Source organism: Liolophura sinensis, chromosome 1 (genome assembly GCF_032854445.1).
Source record: "Liolophura sinensis isolate JHLJ2023 chromosome 1, CUHK_Ljap_v2, whole genome shotgun sequence".
NCBI classification, from domain to species: domain Eukaryota; kingdom Metazoa; phylum Mollusca; class Polyplacophora; order Chitonida; family Chitonidae; genus Liolophura; species Liolophura sinensis.
In genome coordinates this window covers 53,857,047-53,877,255 of record NC_088295.1, presented here as the reverse complement: position 1 = coordinate 53,877,255, position 20,209 = coordinate 53,857,047, and the positions used below count along the sequence as shown (strand labels likewise).

The following is a 20,209-nucleotide window of genomic DNA, read 5'->3' as shown; positions in this document are numbered from 1 at the left end:
CTGAGGATGGTGTAAGGAATTAAGCATCGCTCTGTTTTCTGTGGCTGTGCTCGTGCTGTGTGTGTTCTTGGGAATGGTCGTGGGCTTAATACGTAACGATGGCTTGAGGGCTGAGTATATTAATTCAATAACACTTTTCTCGTTTTCTTAATGCACGCTGCTTTTCTCCGCCACAAGTAAAGCCATCGGGAAAGTTCAGCCGTGCGGTGTCTGCCTAAGCTTAGGATTTATTGGCACTCCTTATAAATGTCTCTGGAAAAGTCTTTGGACAGGGTACTGGCTGCTATATGGTGTGTGGGCATGAGTCTGGCCAACGTGCAGACTGGCCGTGTAAGCCGTCCCCCAGATCCGCCCCAGATCGCGCACCAGTATGGATTAACCAATAGCCACTCCCGCATGGTCTATTAGCTTCACTCGTTAATTTGCCCACACTTACCCGCGGGTGGTATCAATCACATCTTCGTTTTTAATATGCCGCTTTATTGACAAGTTGAACGCTATGGTTACTGGCTGATGTACAGTGTGTCGGCAGTGTCGGCTTATAATATGGCAGTTATACCTGTGACTACGTGGTATACCACCTAAGTACTCGATGCAGTGAGAACCCGGACGGCAAACTCGTACTCTGCCAGCGGTGTATGGCGTGTGCTGAAGTCCTGCGTCCGTTGTCTTGTTCGTGATCACATCAGTTCAGCCAGAACTCAGGTAAGCCCTGCTTCTATGAACAGCCGTTCCAGTGGCTGTGAAGGGAAATGCCTCCTTTTGCTGGCAAGCGCTGCTGGGCTAACACATCATCATCATCGCGCGTTTTCGTGTACATGGCAAATCAATTAAGTGTTTTCCATTCCAACCCATTAAACTTTCATCACATCTTACATAGCATGTATTATTCACGTTTGTTGATGGAGAAGTAGTGGAAGCATGTTCCTTAGTCATTTGGTGTATACGATGGCTGGTATTTCCTGTTATTGCTAGCAGTCATCTATGCATGCAGCCTGGTATATGTGACGTGCTGGGATTATGTCGGTGTTGATGCGCCAGGAAGGCGCCTACATTCCAGATGGTCGGATTATAGTAGACGCATTGTTTACATAATACAATACCTCACCTGAACAGGTAATTATTTTCAGTTTTGGACATTTGACAGACATGTTTTGATTTTCATTTCTTTGCACTGTATGTTTATCATGATCGCCTGAGCGCTTGCTATACCTTATAGTAGTGCGGATGTCTTCTTGTATGAACCGCATGATAGAGCTATGAATGTCTAACTGTTGTATTACCCAGCCATTTTTCGCTTTACATTAGGACGAGCTTGCTCATTAACTCACCACGTAAAACACATACATGTGAAAACACCTATATAGTAACTCTTTTACCCCTTGCACTGTTTAATTACTGAGTTTACTTATAGATTTTTTACATACAAAGTAGATCCTATCTGCTATTCAGAATACTGAATAAATGTTGGAGAAACATAGAAAGTAGCTGGACCTATTTTGCTACCTTTTGGTAGATTTTGGTAGACGCTAACATCAGGTATATGTCAAATGAAAAAGTTCGACTTGTGTATATTTTTTTCAATCGAAAAAATCACATTTAAAACATTCTACGGTGGCATTTAGAGAAAACATATTGTGGCAAGTGACGTCTAATGATTTTTTGCCAATTATATAATACAAACAGATTGCCGGACCTCGGCGTATAAAATGCGTGCGAATACTTTCGCCGAATTGACTTTGGTACGCAATTTTTTTTTTTGAAAGAAAAATATAGATGTGACAATGTTGATTCCTAATGAGTCCTGAGCATTTTACTGGGTTGGAAAATGGTCTTCCACCTGACGTATGCTTTACTGTATTGTTTTCTGTAAAGGAAGGCTTTCTTTGTGCCGTCCCATCAATGCATAATACATTTGTGCTCTCAATAAGATTTTGTAAGAACAGAAAAGAAAAGACAATATCTGACTTAGGCGAAGAGAGAATCATAACACCAGCGAATTAAGGAGAAAAGAAAATTACATCAATCAATTCATAAATTAAATATAAAGGCTTATTTATCCCATAAATTATTTGGAACAGTTTAGGTGGTTAAATAGACGTGCGTTTGTTGTGAAAATTAGGAACACATAAATGAGCTAACCTCTGATATCGACATTCCTGAAATGGTTACAACCGAAGGAAGCAATCAACTTAAATAGCTATGGAAAACCCGGAGGGAAAGTCTCTCATTTCCGCCAGTATAAGCAACACGGCACACAAATAACATAATCTGAGATTATATGATCAAAATTTAATATTTGTTCAATAATTTCAGTGTTTAAATCTATGCGTGGAAACAGGCAGTTGTATACTAGCCGTCAACCAATAGGGATGGTCCAGGTCAATAATCGCAAGGCCAATTCCCAAAATCGGTAGCGAAATCGGTATTTCAATCGTGTACCATGCTAGAGTATAAGGGCACTGGTTTATATATAAAACCATTCGTTCATATCGCAACAGTTCGACTAAAGAACGATGACCAAAATTCAGGTGTCATCTCTGTGGAAAATGATGTGATTTATTACATACCCGAAACGAAAGAGTCAAAGGTACATTCAGGACGAAAATTAATAGCCGTTCTACTGTCCATCGACAAAACAGTGCTTAGGTATTTTTCTAAAGGTGTGATTTTTGTGAATGTTAAGTCTAGATGTTGAGACTGACTCACTGCCATTTTTTGTGGAGCGCTAATTTAGGATGTAAACATAATGTGCTAGAGATATAAAGAAAAAAAAAAGTACATGAAGTTCGTGCTATCTTTCTATAACTTACATGGCCAGCTGGGTGTCGTTTCCTTGCTGGTGTAATTTGGGGAATGTTTAATTTTGTAAAAACGTGAGATGCTGATATCGCTCAATCAGCTTCTGAATTGACCGTTTTTGAGTGTCTTGGTTTCTTTTTTTAAACGATTAATTTTCTTTAAAAATATTTGTTGTCAGTGGCGCGATTCATTGGCATATGAGCACTTAGCCACACCCAGACACCCATGCATTGGCTGATTATTAAGCAGTATCGCATTGAGTTGTATTTATGAGCATGCGTAAACTTAAATGAAACAATGTGTAAGTTCAACATTGCAATATGTTACAATAGGTTTTATATTAGTTCTTAAGTCGCAGTCCGTTTTAGCTGTGACACATTTCAACACGTGTAATTCTTGTCCACAATTCATAATAACAAAAATCCTTACTCTATGCCAGACACGGATCCCTGTCAATAACATGATTTCCTCAGCAAGATGGAGCTTGTTCAGTACTTAGCCGTGCCTACCATGCTTTATATGACATTACATGACCAGTCATTAGCCACAAAATTGGTAAGTATACTATTGTAGGTACTTTATTCGCTGTGAAAAAAAGATAACTACTGTTTTACGTATCAATACTCTGTACGAATGTATACATAAACGCTGATTGTATATATATATATATATATATGTATATATATTCCTTTAAACACGTATAGCACTTCGTAGCTCGCCACTCGAAGATAAGAAGACGGTCATTGTAAATCCATGACAGCTATTCCTTGAACTCGACTTCCTTGTGGTAGAGAGTGATCGTGTATGGCGCCGCTGGATATATAAATGTCTCAGCTACAGACAAAGACACAATACTCTGCATCTGTTAAGTATGAAGAATTCAGTGATCGTATCCGGATCACCATACACCAAAATGTAAACTTTAGCCAAAGGACAAAGTTACATCAAAATTTCTGCATGACCGTTTCCGTTAAGTAGCTGACAGCCAGGCAGACGGACGGACAGACGGGTGGACCAAAACATAACCTCCTTGGCAGAGGTATTGAAAGATGGCCTATCTAGTTGACTGTAGCCGAGCGATGGCCTATCTAGTTGACTGTAGCTGAGCGATGGCCTATCTAGTTGACTGTAGCTGAGCGACGGCAAATCTAGTTGACTGTAGCTGAGCGATGGCCTATCTAGTTGTCTGTAGCTGAGCGATGGCCTATCTAGTTGACTGTAGCTGAGCGAGGGCCTATCTAGTTGACTGTAACTGCGCGATTGCCTACCTAGTTGACTGCAGCTGAGCGATGGCCTATCTAGTTGTCTGTAGCTGAGCGATGGCCTATCTAGTTGTCTGTAGCTGAGCGATGGCCTATCTAGTTGACTGTAGCTGCGCGATTGCCTACCTAGTTGTCTGTAGCTGAGCGATGGCCTATCTAGTTGTCTGTAGCTGAGCGATGGCCTATCTAGTTTACTGTAGCTGCGCGATTGCCTACCTAGTTGACTGCAGCTGAGCGATGGCCTATCTAGTTGACTGTAGCTGAGCGATTGCCTATCTAGTTTACTGTAGCTGAGCGATGGCCTATCTAGTTTACTGTAGCTGAGCGATTGCCTATCTAGTTTACTGTAGCTGCGCGATTGCCTACCTAGTTGACTGCAGCTGAGCGATGGCCTATCTAGTTGACCGTAGCTGAGCGATTGCCTATCTAGTTTACTGTAGCTGAGCTCATATGGGTAAACCACAAGTACTCCAATATTAAATAATTAGCTTGACATTGTCTGAATGAAAATATAAGTGCCATAAATATTACCACTCTTTCCACGGCCTTGGGATATAAGACAGGTTCATCAATTCTGCTCGTTATCCCTTAGACGTTATCTTTTTTTCACAGCGAATAAAGTACCTACAATAGTATACTTACCAATTTGTGATCAATTTACAAAACATCAGTCACAATTACATAATGACCAAGCACATTAAAACAGTTTACTGTTATCAGGAGCAAAAAGTAAAATATACGTACCAAAGGTAACCATTTTTGTTTGTTAATTAAGTATGGCTAAAACAGTGTATGTCCATTCATCACGATTAAAACGTGACAGCTGTTTTCTCTTTTCTATCAGTGAGTTATAAGGTTTGTGATATACATGGCATAGGGTGGTAGTTTGATGTGTCTCCACCACCTGCAATAAGTGTGGTATATTTTCGTAAAATCCTTATGAAACAAGTAAATAAATATTTATTACGTTGTGTGAACTGAATGGTGTAGCAGATTTGAATTCCCAACGATTTTCCGCATTATACACAAGTCTGAGTGTTTAGTAATTGTAAAAGTCATTAATGCGTGGAAATGTATAAAATAACTCTTTCATCCCTTACACAAATAAAGTATTGATTTTACTAATAACTTTTTATATGCATAGAGTTTGTTTTTTACTGTGATATCATAATGAAACATGCAAGTAAATATTTGTTACTGTACGTAAAATTACTTTTACGAATCAGGATTTAAGATCACTGTGCTCTTAAGCCTAGGCCTTTGTCAGTCTAAAATCTGTTGGCTATTAAACTTCCACTCTGTGCTTATCCTATATATAATCATAAAATGCCATAGCCTCGTGACTCATATCATTTTACTTGAGAGTCGCCACTTTTATTAAACATGTATATATGTTGTTGGTGCATGTCATTAAAGTAAGGAACTGTCTATTTCACGTGATCCGGAAAAGTTCTCGCCGTCTTGTTTATCAAACGAATGACAAGAACAATAAGGTACTTTTTGTTTTACTGATGAAATTTCGATATTTATTTATCTGATTGGTGTTTTAGGCCGTACTGAAGAATATTTCACTTATACGATGGCGGTCAGCATTATGGTGAGAGGAAACCGGGCAGGACCCGGGGGAAACCCACAACCAACCGCATGTTGCTGACAGACCTTCCCACGTACGACCGGAAAGGAAGCCAGCATGAGCTGCGCTTGAACTTACAGCGACCGCATTGGTGAGAGACTCCTGGGTCTCTAAACCACCTGGGCTAGGCTCCGTTTTATTGATGAAAGTTACTCAGCTTCATTTACATACCAGAATACATATGCGTCTTATAATTTCAAAAACTTAAATTAATTCAACTGCAAACTGTTCAAAAGACACTCATTTTGTCGTGACCTGGATGTATAGTATTGCAAATAGTTTGTGTTGTGTATGTTAAAAAAAAAACGATGACACATGGTTCGTCTTGTGTCAATACACGATGACATGATTCGTTCTGTGCCACATAATATCAAACACGTTTAGAGTACATGGTTTTCTTACTGGATACAAAATTCACCAGTTTTTAAGGGCCCAAAGGTGTCTAGAGCTTTCCTGGCAACTACATGATGCATAGAACTCCAGCCCTTTTGAGGACAAACAGTGTGTACAGCGTTAGTCTCACATCTGATGTATAGGACAATGGTTCTCTCCAGTCTGATGGTATGACCAGCTCTAGATGACAAACAGTGTGTACAGCGCTTTCCTCACATCAGATGTATAGGACAGTGGTTTTGTCCAGTCTGATGGTATGTCCAGTTCTAGAGGACAAACAGTGTGTACAGCGTTAGTCTCACATCTGATGTATAGGACAATGGTTCTTTCCAGTCTGATGGTATGTCCAGTTCTAGAGGGCAAACAGCGTGTCCAGAGATAATCTCACATCTGATATACAGGACAATGGTTCTCTCCAGTCTGATGGTATGTCCAGTTCTAGAGGACAAACAGTGTGTACAGCGTTAGTCTCACATCTGATGTATAGGACAATGGTTCTATCCAGCCTGATGGTATATCCAGTTCTAGAGGACAAACAGTGTGTACAGTGCTTTCCTCACATCAGATGTATAGGACAGTGGTTTTGTCCAGTCTGATGGTATGTCCAGTTCTAAGGACAAACAGTGTGTACAGCGTTAGTCTCACATCTGATGTATAGGACAATGGTTCTCTCCAGTCCGATGGTATGTCCAGTTCTAGAGGGCAAACAGCGTGTCCAGAGATAATCTCACATCTGATATACAGGACAATGGTTCTCTCCAGTCTGATGGTATGTCCAGTTCTAGAGAACAAACAGTGTGTACAGCGTTAGTCTCACATCCGTCCAGCCTCATGGTATGACCAGTTCTAGAGGACAAGCGGCAAGCCCAGTCTTATATTCTAATACGTAGGGGTTGTCTTTAGCTTAGCTCAGTGCTTGAGGACAAATTTTCCAGAGTTAATCATAGTATCTTTGATATAGGACTGCCCTTTATATCCACTTGGTGATATAGGTCTTGAGGGCAACGATTTTTTCTACCTTAATCCTAATATCGTTGATATCATGTGTCAGATTATGTGGGTGCACGCTTATGCGAGTTGTCCCTATATCCCCCAAAATGTTCTCTGATAGAACCATAAAATCCTTGTGGTCGATATTATACAGTATCAGATGATGTCAGTGTCGGCTAATGTGGGATAACCAGACAAAGAGGTTCTACACGTATAACCACAAGATCATTCTTTTGCGGTTCCCAGGGCCCAATATCATGTAGCGTCAGATCATGTGGGTGGTCGCCAATGTGGGTTACAACCTATCTGAACACACTTGGCACATACCTAAAATCATTAGAGCTTTAATGGAATGTAAACAATGCTATGCTATGCTGCAGGGTTTATTATGTAGATTTTTGCATTTTGTCTCGAGTAACTATTAAAGAAATGTGATCCAGAGTGGCGTCGTAACGATCCAGTGCAGGATTAACTTTTGACACAGGCCTCTCATAACTCGAGAACAGATTAAGGCAAATACAGCTTAATTAGGAGACGAAAGTTATGATCGACCCCCCAACCCCCCCCCCCCCCCCCTTACCCCACCTCCCACACCACTCCAGTTCATTAGTTAAATGAGTAAAACCGTTACATCGAGCGTTGGGTAAGCTACATATACGTCAGCTTACAGCCTGTGCACCACGTGAGAAGATCGGAGGTACACTGGTGCATCCCTGGGCGTATATCTACTATAGTCATTATACAGGTTATCGACCGCCAATCTCCCTGGGAAATACAGCAGCTACAGCACCACACCCACCTGAAATTTGATCTGCTCTCCGCTCTTTGACATCGTCTTGTCTGCATCCCCAGTCGATCTCCCAGGTAGGAACGCTGCTAAAGCACATTGACGATTCCTCGCGCTGTTTTTCTGCCCGTAACATAGAAATGCCACGTACTTTTACAGTTCCGTTGACACTGGATATAACTCGTTTTGTGCTCCTATAAGAAATCGAATATAGCATTTGTACATGACGTATTTCTGCCTAGTTATTACCACATCTCACTTTAAATCCGTATAACTCATCAGCAAATTCGTCCCCACAGTCGTATGAAGTCCAAACAGGCTTAAGTAAGTACATGATACCTCAGTTGTCCGCTAAATTAAGCAAGCTTTACACATATTGAGCTCTCCAGCGTGTAGTCACTTTGTATGTTCAACAAAGCAAATGAGTGGTATAGAACCCGCACTGTTCACATGGTACATCAAATGGTTTGAATTTGCTGTATCAAAAAGAACAAATATTGTCGAGTGCTGTTTGAATTTGTCCTATGAATGTCTAATATGTAGTATTAAGTAGAACAATTATTGCCAAGTCGTGTTTGAAATCGTTCTTTGGAAGACGGATATATAGTGTCAAGAAGAACAATTAAGTTACCAAGGGCTGTTTGAATTTGTAATTTAAAAGTCGAATATGTAGAATCAAGAAGAACAATTAAGTTACCAAGGGCTGTTTGAATTTGTAATTTGATAGTCGAATATGTACTTTCAAGAAGAACAATTAAGTTACCCAGGGCTGTTTGAATTTGTAATTTGAAAGACGGATATATAGTATCAAGAATAACAATTAAGTTACCAAGGGCTGTTTGAATTTGTAATTTAAAAGTTGAATATGTAGAATCAAGAAGAACAATTAAGTTACCAAGGGCTGTTTGAATTTGTAATTTAAAAGTCGAATATGTAGAATCAAGAAGAACAATTAAGTTACCAAGGGCTGTTTAAATTTGTAATCTGATAGTCGAATATGTACTTTCAAGAAGAACAATTAAGTTACCCAGGGCTGTTTGAATTTGTAATTTAAAAGTCGAATATGAGTATCAAGAAGAACAATTAAGTTACCCAGGGCTGTTTGAATTTGTAATTTGAAAGACGAATATGTAGAATCAAGAATAACAATTAAGTTACCCAGGGCTGTTTGAATTTGTAATTTGAAAGACGAATATGTAGAATCAAGAATAACAATTAAGTTACCAAGGGCTGTTTGAATTTGTAATTTGAATGTCGAATATGTACTTTTAAGAAGAATAATTAAGTTACCCAGGGCTGTATGAATTTGTAATTTGAATGTCGAATATGTACTTTCAAGAAGAACAATTAAGTTACCAAGGGCTGTTTGAATTTGTAATTTGAATGTCGAATATGTACTTTCAAGAAGAACAATTAAGTTACCCAGGGCTGTTTGAATTTGTAATTTGAATGTCGAATATGTACTTTCAAGAAGAACGGATCGGATAAATATGGTATTAGGAAGAACATGCTTACAAACTGCTCTTTAATCGACGACATACGTTTCAGTTAGCAAGTATAACATTGCAGAGCTTTAACGGTGCTGTTTCTTTTTCACACAATGTAAAACATCTGCCGCCTGTCATTACCGTGAACAATTCGCACTTTTATCCTGACAGATTTTGACATTGTTTGCTTCTACTCTCCATTCCCGGTCACACTATGGAAAAAAACCATTCGGTTGTATGAACTTAAGCTGGACTCAATTGATCATGTATATTAGACCCGTGCGCTGCCATTCCCATTCTTTCTTTACCTGTACCCTGTAATTTTTTTCCCCGGTCCAAAGTCGATCGATAGCAATCATTGGTTATATTGCAGTCCATATCTGCGGAGACCGCTACAAGTAAAAGCCTATATACAAGTCAGTTGCAGTGGCTGTTTCATCGTTGGCGATTATGTAGTGCCACGATCAGAAGCTAATTCTGACGAGATTCTAATACAATGGAAGGTGGAAAGCAGATTAAACAAGGTACAGGACACCATGTATCGATCTGTACGCGTGCTCTCTTAAAGGCAAACATCCATCACGGAATAAGTGATTCTTAGTGTGTTCCTGGGAATTATGCAAATGTAGATCTATATATCTTTGAATGTTAATTGTCCGACCCATGTCTTTGGAGTTCACTTTCTATTACATAACCCGCTTTTCACCTCCATTGTTCAAGACTCTCATTCTTCAAAGTAAAGAGACAGGTAAGTAGATTCGTTACAGGCCGTATCTTCATGTCACATCAGTTGTTTTCTCTTGAGTTGAGCAGCTAGAGATATGCTAATTCATGTTGTCAGTGATTCTCAATTGTACACGAGGTAAAGAATTACACTTAGAGAGACCCTACCTAAGTTATATGCAATTTGGAGGTCCCTTGTTAAAATATTACTAATAAGACTTACATCTAATCCATATTGAAAAAACAGGCTACATATTCAAAGCCATTTTCGAAGCGACTGTACTGTATAAAAGCCACATAAAGTAAAGAAGAGCAAAAAAAAAGAAACAAATTGGCAGCAGTTGTGATTTCCGTCATGTAATATTTCGTGTCGTCTTACACTCATGCAGTCCCCTCGTTAAATGAATTTCCCAGATTAAAAGATACGCTGTCAAAAAATTGATCATCACCGGTCGTCATGTAGCATGACGGTCCTTTGGTTAATATCTAAAAGAAAGCTCTGAGATTTTGGAAGGCTCCAGCTCATTGTGAGGAATAAATTAAGGTAAATCCAGTCTCTAAACATTTGTCTGGTTACATTCATGCATGATGTATATTAATATTGAGCACACTGTCAAGCATTCTTTTTGCCATTATATGTTACGGTGAATGATACTCAGTGTGCTGCCCTGGCAAACATAGCATATATATATATATATATATATATATATATATTCAATAGTGATAATGATACATAATGTGTCTTGTCAGCATGTTGTTTTGCGTATGGACTGTTTGAAGAATAGGGTGTATTGATTGATTAGAGTCTGTTACTGCATTAGTCTGCATGACAATGACACGAATGTTTGTTCTGGAATTCTCCCTGTGATGCCCCCATATCAATAAACAATAAACTTGGACCGCTTACGTGATGCATGACGTCAGGCGCATTTACAGAGTTAACGAGAACTGTCATGAAGATATGGGATGGCGTCAATAACAAATCAAGATGACAAGTGTTTTTTTATTATATTTTTTTATATTGATTTGATTGGTGTTAACGTCGTCATCAAGAATATTTCACACATATGACGGCGGTCAAGTCTATGATGGTTGGAGGAAACCGGTGTGCCTGGAGGAAACTGATGTGCCTTGAAGAAACCGGTGTGCCTGGCGTAAGCTACCGACTCCCGCAAGCTATATATTTGACAACTGACAGTCGTTTTTTACATAACATAGCATCTGACATACGACTTATTGAATCTCACGTCACTATATGTGTGCCGTCCCGGATGTTTGGAACAAACGATGTTGTTGTATATAATAATATACGATAAGTTTGTTAGTCTTGGATTTCTTTTTGTAATAATAGTGAATGGATTGCATTCCGACACGCCTGAATGGTCATTGACATAAACAACAAATTATATCCATAACCTATGACATAAAAAACAAATTATATCTATAACCTGTGACATAAACAACAAACTATATCTATAACCTATGATATAAACAACAAACTCTATCCATAACCTATGATATAATCAACAAACTATATCCATAACCTGTGACATAAACAACAAACTATTTCCATAACCTGTGACATAAACAACAAACTATATCCATAACCTATGATATAAACAACAAACTGTATCCATAACCTGTGACATAAACAACAAACTATATCTATAACCTATGATATAAACAACGAATTATATCCATAACCTGTGACATAAACAACAAACTATATCCATAACCTGTGACAAAAAAAAAATAAATCCATAACCTGCGATATAAATAACAAACTATATCCATAACCTCTGACAAAAACAACTAATGACATCCATTAACCTCTGACATGAACAAATGACGTCCATTAACCTCTGACATGAACAAATGACGTCCATTAACCTATGACATCAACGTCGAATTTATACTTTCCTAAAGAGTGTAACATATGTGATGCCGGCCTTTTACGGTACGTGAGCTACTTTCGACATAAACATCGAATTACTTCCATTGCCGGTAACACAAATGACAAGTTACACCCGTAGCCTAATCCGTAACACAAACGTTGAACTCCTTTTGTAGCTTTGTAACTTATATGACAAGTTACACCCGTAAACCGTAACACAAACGTTGAAATCCTATTGTAGCTTTGCAACTTATATGACAAGTTACACCCGTAAACCGTAACACAAACGCTGAACTCCTATTGTAGCGTTGCAACTTATATGACTTATGCATAGACTTTAACACAAGACCTTCATTTTTATGTGTGTCAGGGACATTCCTTGAACAACTATAATTCGAGACCAGTGGTTTCAGTGTCGGACATTAAATCTGTAGTGATTAACAAAACGCAGTAATCAACGTTATTGTATTATATATGGCAGGGCATATGTAATATCATATGGAATAATGAATATAAGATATTAACAATGAAATGTACACATAAACAATTACCGGTATTCTCTGAATAACATATTGCATTCGACAATATGAATTACGTCAGGATTCGACAATCTGAATTACCTATGGATTCGATAATAATATGGATCACTTAATATTTTTCCGACACCAGTGGAGACTTGACTTCCTCTGCTTCCATAATCGTTCAAATTAAATAGAATTGTCATGCTACTCTTAAATAAATGAAACTAATCTTTGGGAATTTGACTACTGACGGGCTGATATTTACATCTGAAAACTTAGTAACAAAATATTTTTTCTTCTTCGGTTCACAGTGTAAAATGGGTGAAGGATATGCAACAAACAGACATGGGGTGTGAAAACACCAAAGTGGCCAGCGTCGTGGAGGAAGTGGAAGAGGAGCCGGAGGAGGGGGACTCTCCATTCACGGAGGTACAAATAGACATGATTCGCAGCACCTGGCCTGTGGTCTCTCGAAATATGGAGTCCATCGGGACGAGTGTATTCCTTCGAATATTTGAGATGGCCCCTTATATCAAGGATATGTTTCCTTTCAGGTGAGACTTAATTTTGGAGCTTCGTAATAAAATATGGCTGTTGTAGATTTGCACCCCGTCTGTCAGTCGGCCAATAAGTCAGTACGCCAGTTACTCTGTTCACCAGTCCTTTGAAAGTTGGTTCTTCCTAGCTCAGCTAGCCTGAGGGACTACGCACGATAACGTAGCGCCCAGCGCCAGTTACGTCGACTTCCACGAGGACAGTTTCACTAAAAATAACAACTCGAACCCTCCCTTTCATTTCGTATGCACGGATTCCCAGAGCCGACCAACTTGTTGTCATGTCACACCCAGCATCGGTCAGCCGTCTTTTGACAGTAGGCAAATCCAGTCGTTTAAACTTTTGAATCGAACAAGCCGAACCAACGTCCGTCATGTTTTGAATTCGAACTTTAGCCAAGTCTCGGCAAGGTACCACATATGGCTGTTCTTGTGTTGAAAGCGTAATCCACATTCTGTATACCGTTATATTAGAAGAGATAAAAAAAACACACACACACACACACAAAATTATAACGAAAAGTTACTTTGGAAGAAATTTTTGAACAACCAGCAGGTATCTTGCCGTGACTTGGTGCGTTGAAGATTAAACCCAGATGTTGATGTGTACTACAAAATTCAATAAACTTTCCCGAGAAGGATGGTCTCATTTGATAATACTGATTGTTGATTTTCCAGATACCGGTAACTAAATAACCAATTGAGTAGTTTTCCATTAATACCCCAGAACTGCATTTTTTGCCATACTCCATCGAACGATTTCGAAATATCAAAAAATATGAACTTTATCAAGGGCTTTTATGACTTAAAAGTATAGCTCGATCAATTGATTTATGGTAAACCTGTCTGGCAAAAAACACGCTGGTATAGGGTAATTCCGGTGTGTAAAAAGTTAAAAACTGACCTCACGCTCAAAAATCTTGCTCAGATAACTGGATAAAAAAACAGGCCTGTAGTTTTTAACATTTGATGCGTCTCCAAACTTTAAAATGGCTGTGATATAGACCTGGACTTTTGGAAAAATTTATTATTTGTTCATTTATTGGTTTTTTGTTTAAGCCGTACAGGTATTTAAGAATATTTCACTTATAAGACGGTATCTAGCAACATGGTGGGAAGAAGCCGGGCAGAGCCCGGAGGATACCTACGACCATCCACAGGCTGCTGACAGACCTTCTCAGGTATAACCAGAGAGAGGGCCTCCATGAGCTAGACTTGAAGTCACAGCGACCTCATTGGTGAAAGGCACGCTAACCACCTCGGCCACGGAGGACCTCCGGACTTTTGAGAACGGTTCATCCGGTATGGAATTACTTAGGCCTACATACCAGCCTTCACCATGACAACTTACAGATGAAGTATTAGGCCGTTTTATCCATTTTCGACAAAACCATGGCCGTTTTTGTTCTAATGTGGACTTTAACAGTTCAAACCGATAGGAGACACGTATTGGAAAAGCGATACTTTGCGAATGCTTGTTTCTCACTATCCCACTGACGCGACATGCGAAAGCTATATCTTATAATCAGCGGATTATTGTTTTATTGATGTTTTATTCATGCAAACACGTAAATATTTGATGTGCTTACTTGCCAGGACGTGAGTGCTCACCGATGTCGGGACTATGTAATCATCGCTACGTTTTTTATATGTATACGTATTTGTAGTGTTTATATCTTCGATTGGTGAACATATAAGGGCGTGGAACACATCTAATGACTGTTTATCCCCCGTCGTGAACCTGTAGGGGTGTGAGGGATTTCCTCTCTCATCATTCGGCCACTCCGTCCGGTAATGCTCTCAGTATAACACTGAAGAACTCAAAAAGCAATTCGATTGAAATCAATGATATAACGACTTGATTATTCAAAAAATGACCAGGGCTAAGAGCATCCTGGAGAGTGGAATATTGCATGTGTCATATTTTCAAAACTGCTAACAGCTGAAGAATGATCGCGCGCAGTAGTATCCTGTAGGAATGTTGGTGATCAAACCACAGGATGCAGGAGGTGCAAATTCATTGAATATAAATACTATAGTATATAGAGAATAAAACTAGAGCAGCGACGACAGCGTTGGCAAATGGTCACAAACACCCTGGTGAAATCTGGCCACTTATCTGGGTTTTATTCTAACTGTTAGCTCTTAAATACTAACAAGGGGACCTCCGTGGCTCAGATGCTTAGCGCCCTAGCGCAGCGTGATGACCCAGGAGCCTCTCGCCAATGCGGGAGTTCAAATCCAGCTCTTACTGGCTTCGTCTCTGGTCATACGTGGGAAGGTCTTCCGTCGTATAAGTGAAATATTCTTGAGTACGGCGTAAAACACCAATCAAATAAATAAATAAATACTAATCCCAAGCACCATGGCTTTAGCACAATTAGGTCAAAACATGCGGTGATGTTACCCAGTGTAATGACAATGCAGAGGGCGTAGGCATTGGGGGTGAGGATTGAGTGCACGTGCAGAATCATGGTTTTATACAGGAACACCAGTCTGTTGACTGGGAATTTGTACATAGATTTGCCCGCTCTGTTCATGGGTCTTTAGTGATAATAGGCGGTTGACTGTAACCACTGGACCTTTTACACAGTCTAACCTTCATTGAAAATCTCTGGTCTTCTATCAAGTCAACACGTGACACGTGAGAAAGTTTGTCATATAGGTGAACAAATTACCCTACGGGCTCTCCAGTTTTCTCCACCGATAACACTAACTGTCATCTATAATTGGAAAATTCATGAGTTTGTCGTTAAACAGCAATCAGGTAATGAAAAAATAAACATTGTGATGACTGGCCATTATTAGCGTCAACTACAAAGCCAGACGCCACTTCTGCATTGACACATCAAAACTGTGAATGATTGTTTCCGTGGTTCAGAAACGACGTTGACGCATATACATGTGTGCACGTCGATCATACACAAGCCAGGCAGCCTCTTGTTTAGGAGTCAGCCACCATTAACGCACTGTATCACTGCATATTCATGAGGCTTTGGTAACAATAAGCCGTCGACGACCCTTGTGTGGCTGTTTGCGCATGTCTAAGGTTTGTTGAAAACTGCTTGTCCTCCACCAGTATACGATATGCATATTTGTACGTCACATGTGGAAAACTTTGTCATTGACTTCCCAAAGGTCGATTGTTTTTTGTAGCTCTTATATGTTTATTCGCTTTATTGTTTTATTGCTTTACGATTAAATGAAGAGTATTTCATTTGAACATTTAATGCAAGGTGGTCAGAGTACCACTGGACGGCAGGGCAGATTAGTTTTCATAAGGCTGCCATTTACACAGGTATATACCTAGCCCAAAGCTAATCTGGGCGTTCCTACCGTCCAAAAATAAGGTAGGGTTCGAACTGGTTTCTTTAGTGAAATTGTCCGCGTGGAAGTGCATATGACTGAAGATGGCCGTTACGGTAGGAACGTTTAGCTTAATTAGTACAGACCGGTTCACTGGTTATGGTTTAAGTGTACGGTATAAGGCTTACTGTTCTAAAGACTTTAACGCCGTTTTTTTTTTGTTTGTTTTGTTTTTTGTTTATTTTATTTTTTTGTTTATTTTTTGTGTGTGTGTGTTTTTTTTTGTGTTTTTTTTTTTGGGAGTGTTTTACTTCTGACAGCCACTTATATTTGCCTGTTTCAGAAATCTGACCGGGAAAGAATTACTGAAACGATCCTGTTTTCCGTAGCCACGCGATGAAGTTCATGGAGGTCGTGGATCTACTAGTGCGGAATGTAGAAAGTCTAGAGACTGACGTGGACATGTCTTTGCTTTCACTCGGTGCCAAACATGCCACATTTAAAGACTTCGGAACAGAGTACTTCACAATTTACTCTAATGCTTTACTCAGTGTCTGGGAATTTACCTTAGGCGAAGAGTATTCACCGGAAATTCACGATTCCTGGCAGGCTGTATTCGAGTACATTCGCCTGGCCCTAACACATGGATATGAATCTGTGGTACATTTTAACAAATATGGAACGAATGGCGAGTGATCACCCAGTCAAGGCTAGAGAATGCACGCACCATGAAATAGTAACATTGACATAAAGGAAATATCTCTTAATGGCAGTGTCAATAAACCGCTGGTTTTGTAAATAGTTTGGAATTATACTTCTTCACAACAATTTGTAGTTTCAAATACACCGGTGTCCGTCCAGATTAACTTTGTACATTACCGTTTTTAGACATTTCCAGCACTTTTTATTCCAGTTCGCGTTTGCCACAGTTAGAAGTAAGCCTACTGGCGCAAAAGTCGGTAGGCCTGCAATGGTATATTTTTGCAACCTCGGTTTTTTCATGAAGGGTGCACTATTTTTCGCTTTACTTTCTCGCACAACAATCTTGCAGATGGGGATAATTTATTTGTGGGCCATTATTTCTGTCACCATACATTGATCGAATTGTCCTGTTTGCTCCTTTCCTGTTTGAGTGCTACTGTTATACTCTCTGTTAAACATATTGCGTATTTATACTCCAATGTGCCAGTGTACTTAGAGATTGACGATGTTTTGCGGAAATCTTCTCTTCTACTCGATTACTGCCTTCTTCAGAACATTTTTATCGATATGGCTGGGAGTTGGTGTTATAAGGATTGTTATGAAAATAAAACTTTCGATATCATATGCATGGATTTACACTGGAATTTCTGTTGTACGACGCTGTGCCAGGCTAATCCGTATATGTGCGTTTATTATTATCTATCATTCACCCACATTGGTTGCCAGTTCAACTCCTTGTAATATCTTCGAAGCCGGGAGATATTGGATCAAACCCGGGTCGTGTCTTACCAAAGACTTTAAAATGGTACTTTTTTGCTGCGTAGATTGGCGTTCAGCACTGAGAGGTAAGAGTAAAGAAAGATGTAGGCCCAGTGCCATTATAATGTGGCTGTGAGTGGGGTTATGTTTGGTGTCTTCGGCATGATGCTTTAGTGGCGACAGCATTTTGGAGTCATGGATTCGCCCTGCAACAAGAAAACACAATATATGTACAAACTCCTAATGACTACTCGTCGTCATATATGACTGAAAAATTGCTAAGTATGACGTAAAACCCAAGCCTACCTACATACATACACACATACATGCATGCATACATACATGCATACATACCTACCCTGTTGGGTCACTTTTTAAAACTCTAAAACTAAGACGCCCTTGATAACTTTGCAGGCCCGATGCTCAGCTTTATCTGAAATGTAGGGGAGTGGGTAAACACTGAAGTGTGTGTATGAAGAAAATCGTCCTGAAAGCTAAAAATCATTTAGCCATAAGTGAGAAAACTTATTCTTCAGAATTTGTGGAAGTCCAAAATGAGGTGGCTGCTACATGTTTTTGCTGAGATCTACTTAAGATACCAAAGTTTTTCGATCCGTCGATGCAGAGTGTAGCGGATTGGTTATAATGTGTTACTGCATAGCTAACATCATGTTCTGAAATATATCGCTACTGAAACCGTCAGCATTTTTTTCATCTGTCGAAAACATAATCAGTAAATATACATATCTTTGAAGGCAGGATCAGAGCAAAATGGATTTAAAACTATTATTCTGCTGCTATTCTATAATGATGCATAAAGATAAAGCAGATAGCTTTACCAACACTGGGACAAAAGTACAACTATACAATATAGAATATAGAACACAAATCTACAAATCTGAAGATCCATCGGCTGAGAGAAATCATCCAACATACACAGGGCATTCCAAAGTGTTGCCAATAAAAGTATAGTATTCAACAGAGAAATAAATAACTGGCTTGGTAATGACTAAAATCATATACGCCATGATTTACAAAGAAAAGTCTGAATAAAGCGTAAGAATGTTGCAGTAAGTAAAAGCATTCAATAAAACGACATGTACAATGAAATGTCAACAAAACTCATGCAAAGACACTTTCGATTGCCAGACATTTCTTAACGCTTTCAAGTAAAATGTTAATTCTTAACAGTAAATTATGAATGAGAGTCAACATCATTTCTTCAGTTTTGAACCTTTACTGTAGAGCCTTCCGATGCATTGATGATACATATATCTACCACGTTTTTAATTTATCAAATACATGGGGTATAAAAATAAATTCTTGATTTTTTTTTTTCTTGTAAATTAAAGATGGCCACCTAAATTATTTTCTGATCAGATCCAATTCATAGAGTGACAAACGTACATGATGACAACAAATACCCTTGGGCGAAATTGGCTTAGGGTTAAAAACGAACGTGTTCACTGTGCTTAAACTACGCAGGATGGAAGCAAGTGAGCTGCGTGTAAGGCCACTCATGAACGCTGCCGGTCGCTTATTGTTACCAACGCCTCGACAACAGTGGAGGCAGACGGAGTCCAGAAGATCCCGTCTGAGGCTTGGATTGGTCCACCACTTCGTGCGTCCAGGTGATATAGGAAGATAATCGCCTTAACCACTCATCGACGATTCGCTGGTTGTCAAATAACAATGACGCGTATATGTTTCTAGTGCAGATAATACAAATATCCCACATTTAAAAGCATGCACAAGTCATATATCCTTTTAGCCAAATACAGGGCCATTCAGCAGCAGAGCCATCTAGACACGTAAAATAAATACAGATTATACTCGATACATATAATCAGTCAATTCCAAACAATTCAGCACGAAATAAATGATTGTATAAACAACAGACACAGGATCACATAGACATGTTTATGTATTATTCAATACAGTAGGGGATAATCTAGATAGTGTTGTCTTTTTCCATACATTTGGCTGATTAATCCGCGCTTAAAAGTAGTTCACACTATCGTTTCCTTTATCAGATGTCTCATTCTTATTGATTACCTCTTTATCCAATTAAGGATATTGAATATTCTAATATACATGTGGGTTGTTTACATAGAATATACCGTACATTTGGAATAGTACATATCATTTTCAGTCTAGGACTTCAAGATCAAAATAAAAGAAAGACAGAAAAGTTTTCAATGTTAGCAGATGTTGTTTATCCAGTGACGCAATTTTTTTTAAAACCCTCGATAGTACACTTTAATTTTTCAGTCCTGGGCAATACAAGAGTGAAGATGATTATGGATAAACGGTTGTAGAGGAAATCGAACGACATACAAACAGAGATTCTTCCCTTTAAAGTTAGATGTTGGCATGATTGAAAGTTTTTGAGAAGC

General features: G+C 39.1%; 1 protein-coding gene across 1 annotated transcript; it reads left to right on the top strand.

Annotated features, from left to right (window-relative positions):
- Positions 1-459: 459 nt before the first annotated feature.
- Positions 460-17,664, top strand: LOC135462080 (globin C, coelomic-like). The gene is made up of 3 exons (XM_064739434.1): positions 460-705; positions 12,804-13,046; positions 16,742-17,664. The coding sequence occupies exons 2-3, from the start codon at positions 12,823-12,825 to the stop codon at positions 17,046-17,048; spliced, it is 531 nt and encodes a 176-aa protein (XP_064595504.1). The 5' UTR covers positions 460-705; positions 12,804-12,822; the 3' UTR covers positions 17,049-17,664.
- Positions 17,665-20,209: the final 2,545 nt, after the last annotated feature.

Excerpts from the sequence above, each read along its gene's own strand:
- LOC135462080 (XM_064739434.1), top strand. The coding sequence starts at position 12,823 with ATGCAACAAACAGACATGGGGTGTGAAAACACCAAAGTGGCCAGCGTC. Across the intron at positions 13,047-16,741 it reads AAGGATATGTTTCCTTTCAG|CCACGCGATGAAGTTCATGG; the intron begins GTGAGACTTAAT and ends TGTTTTCCGTAG.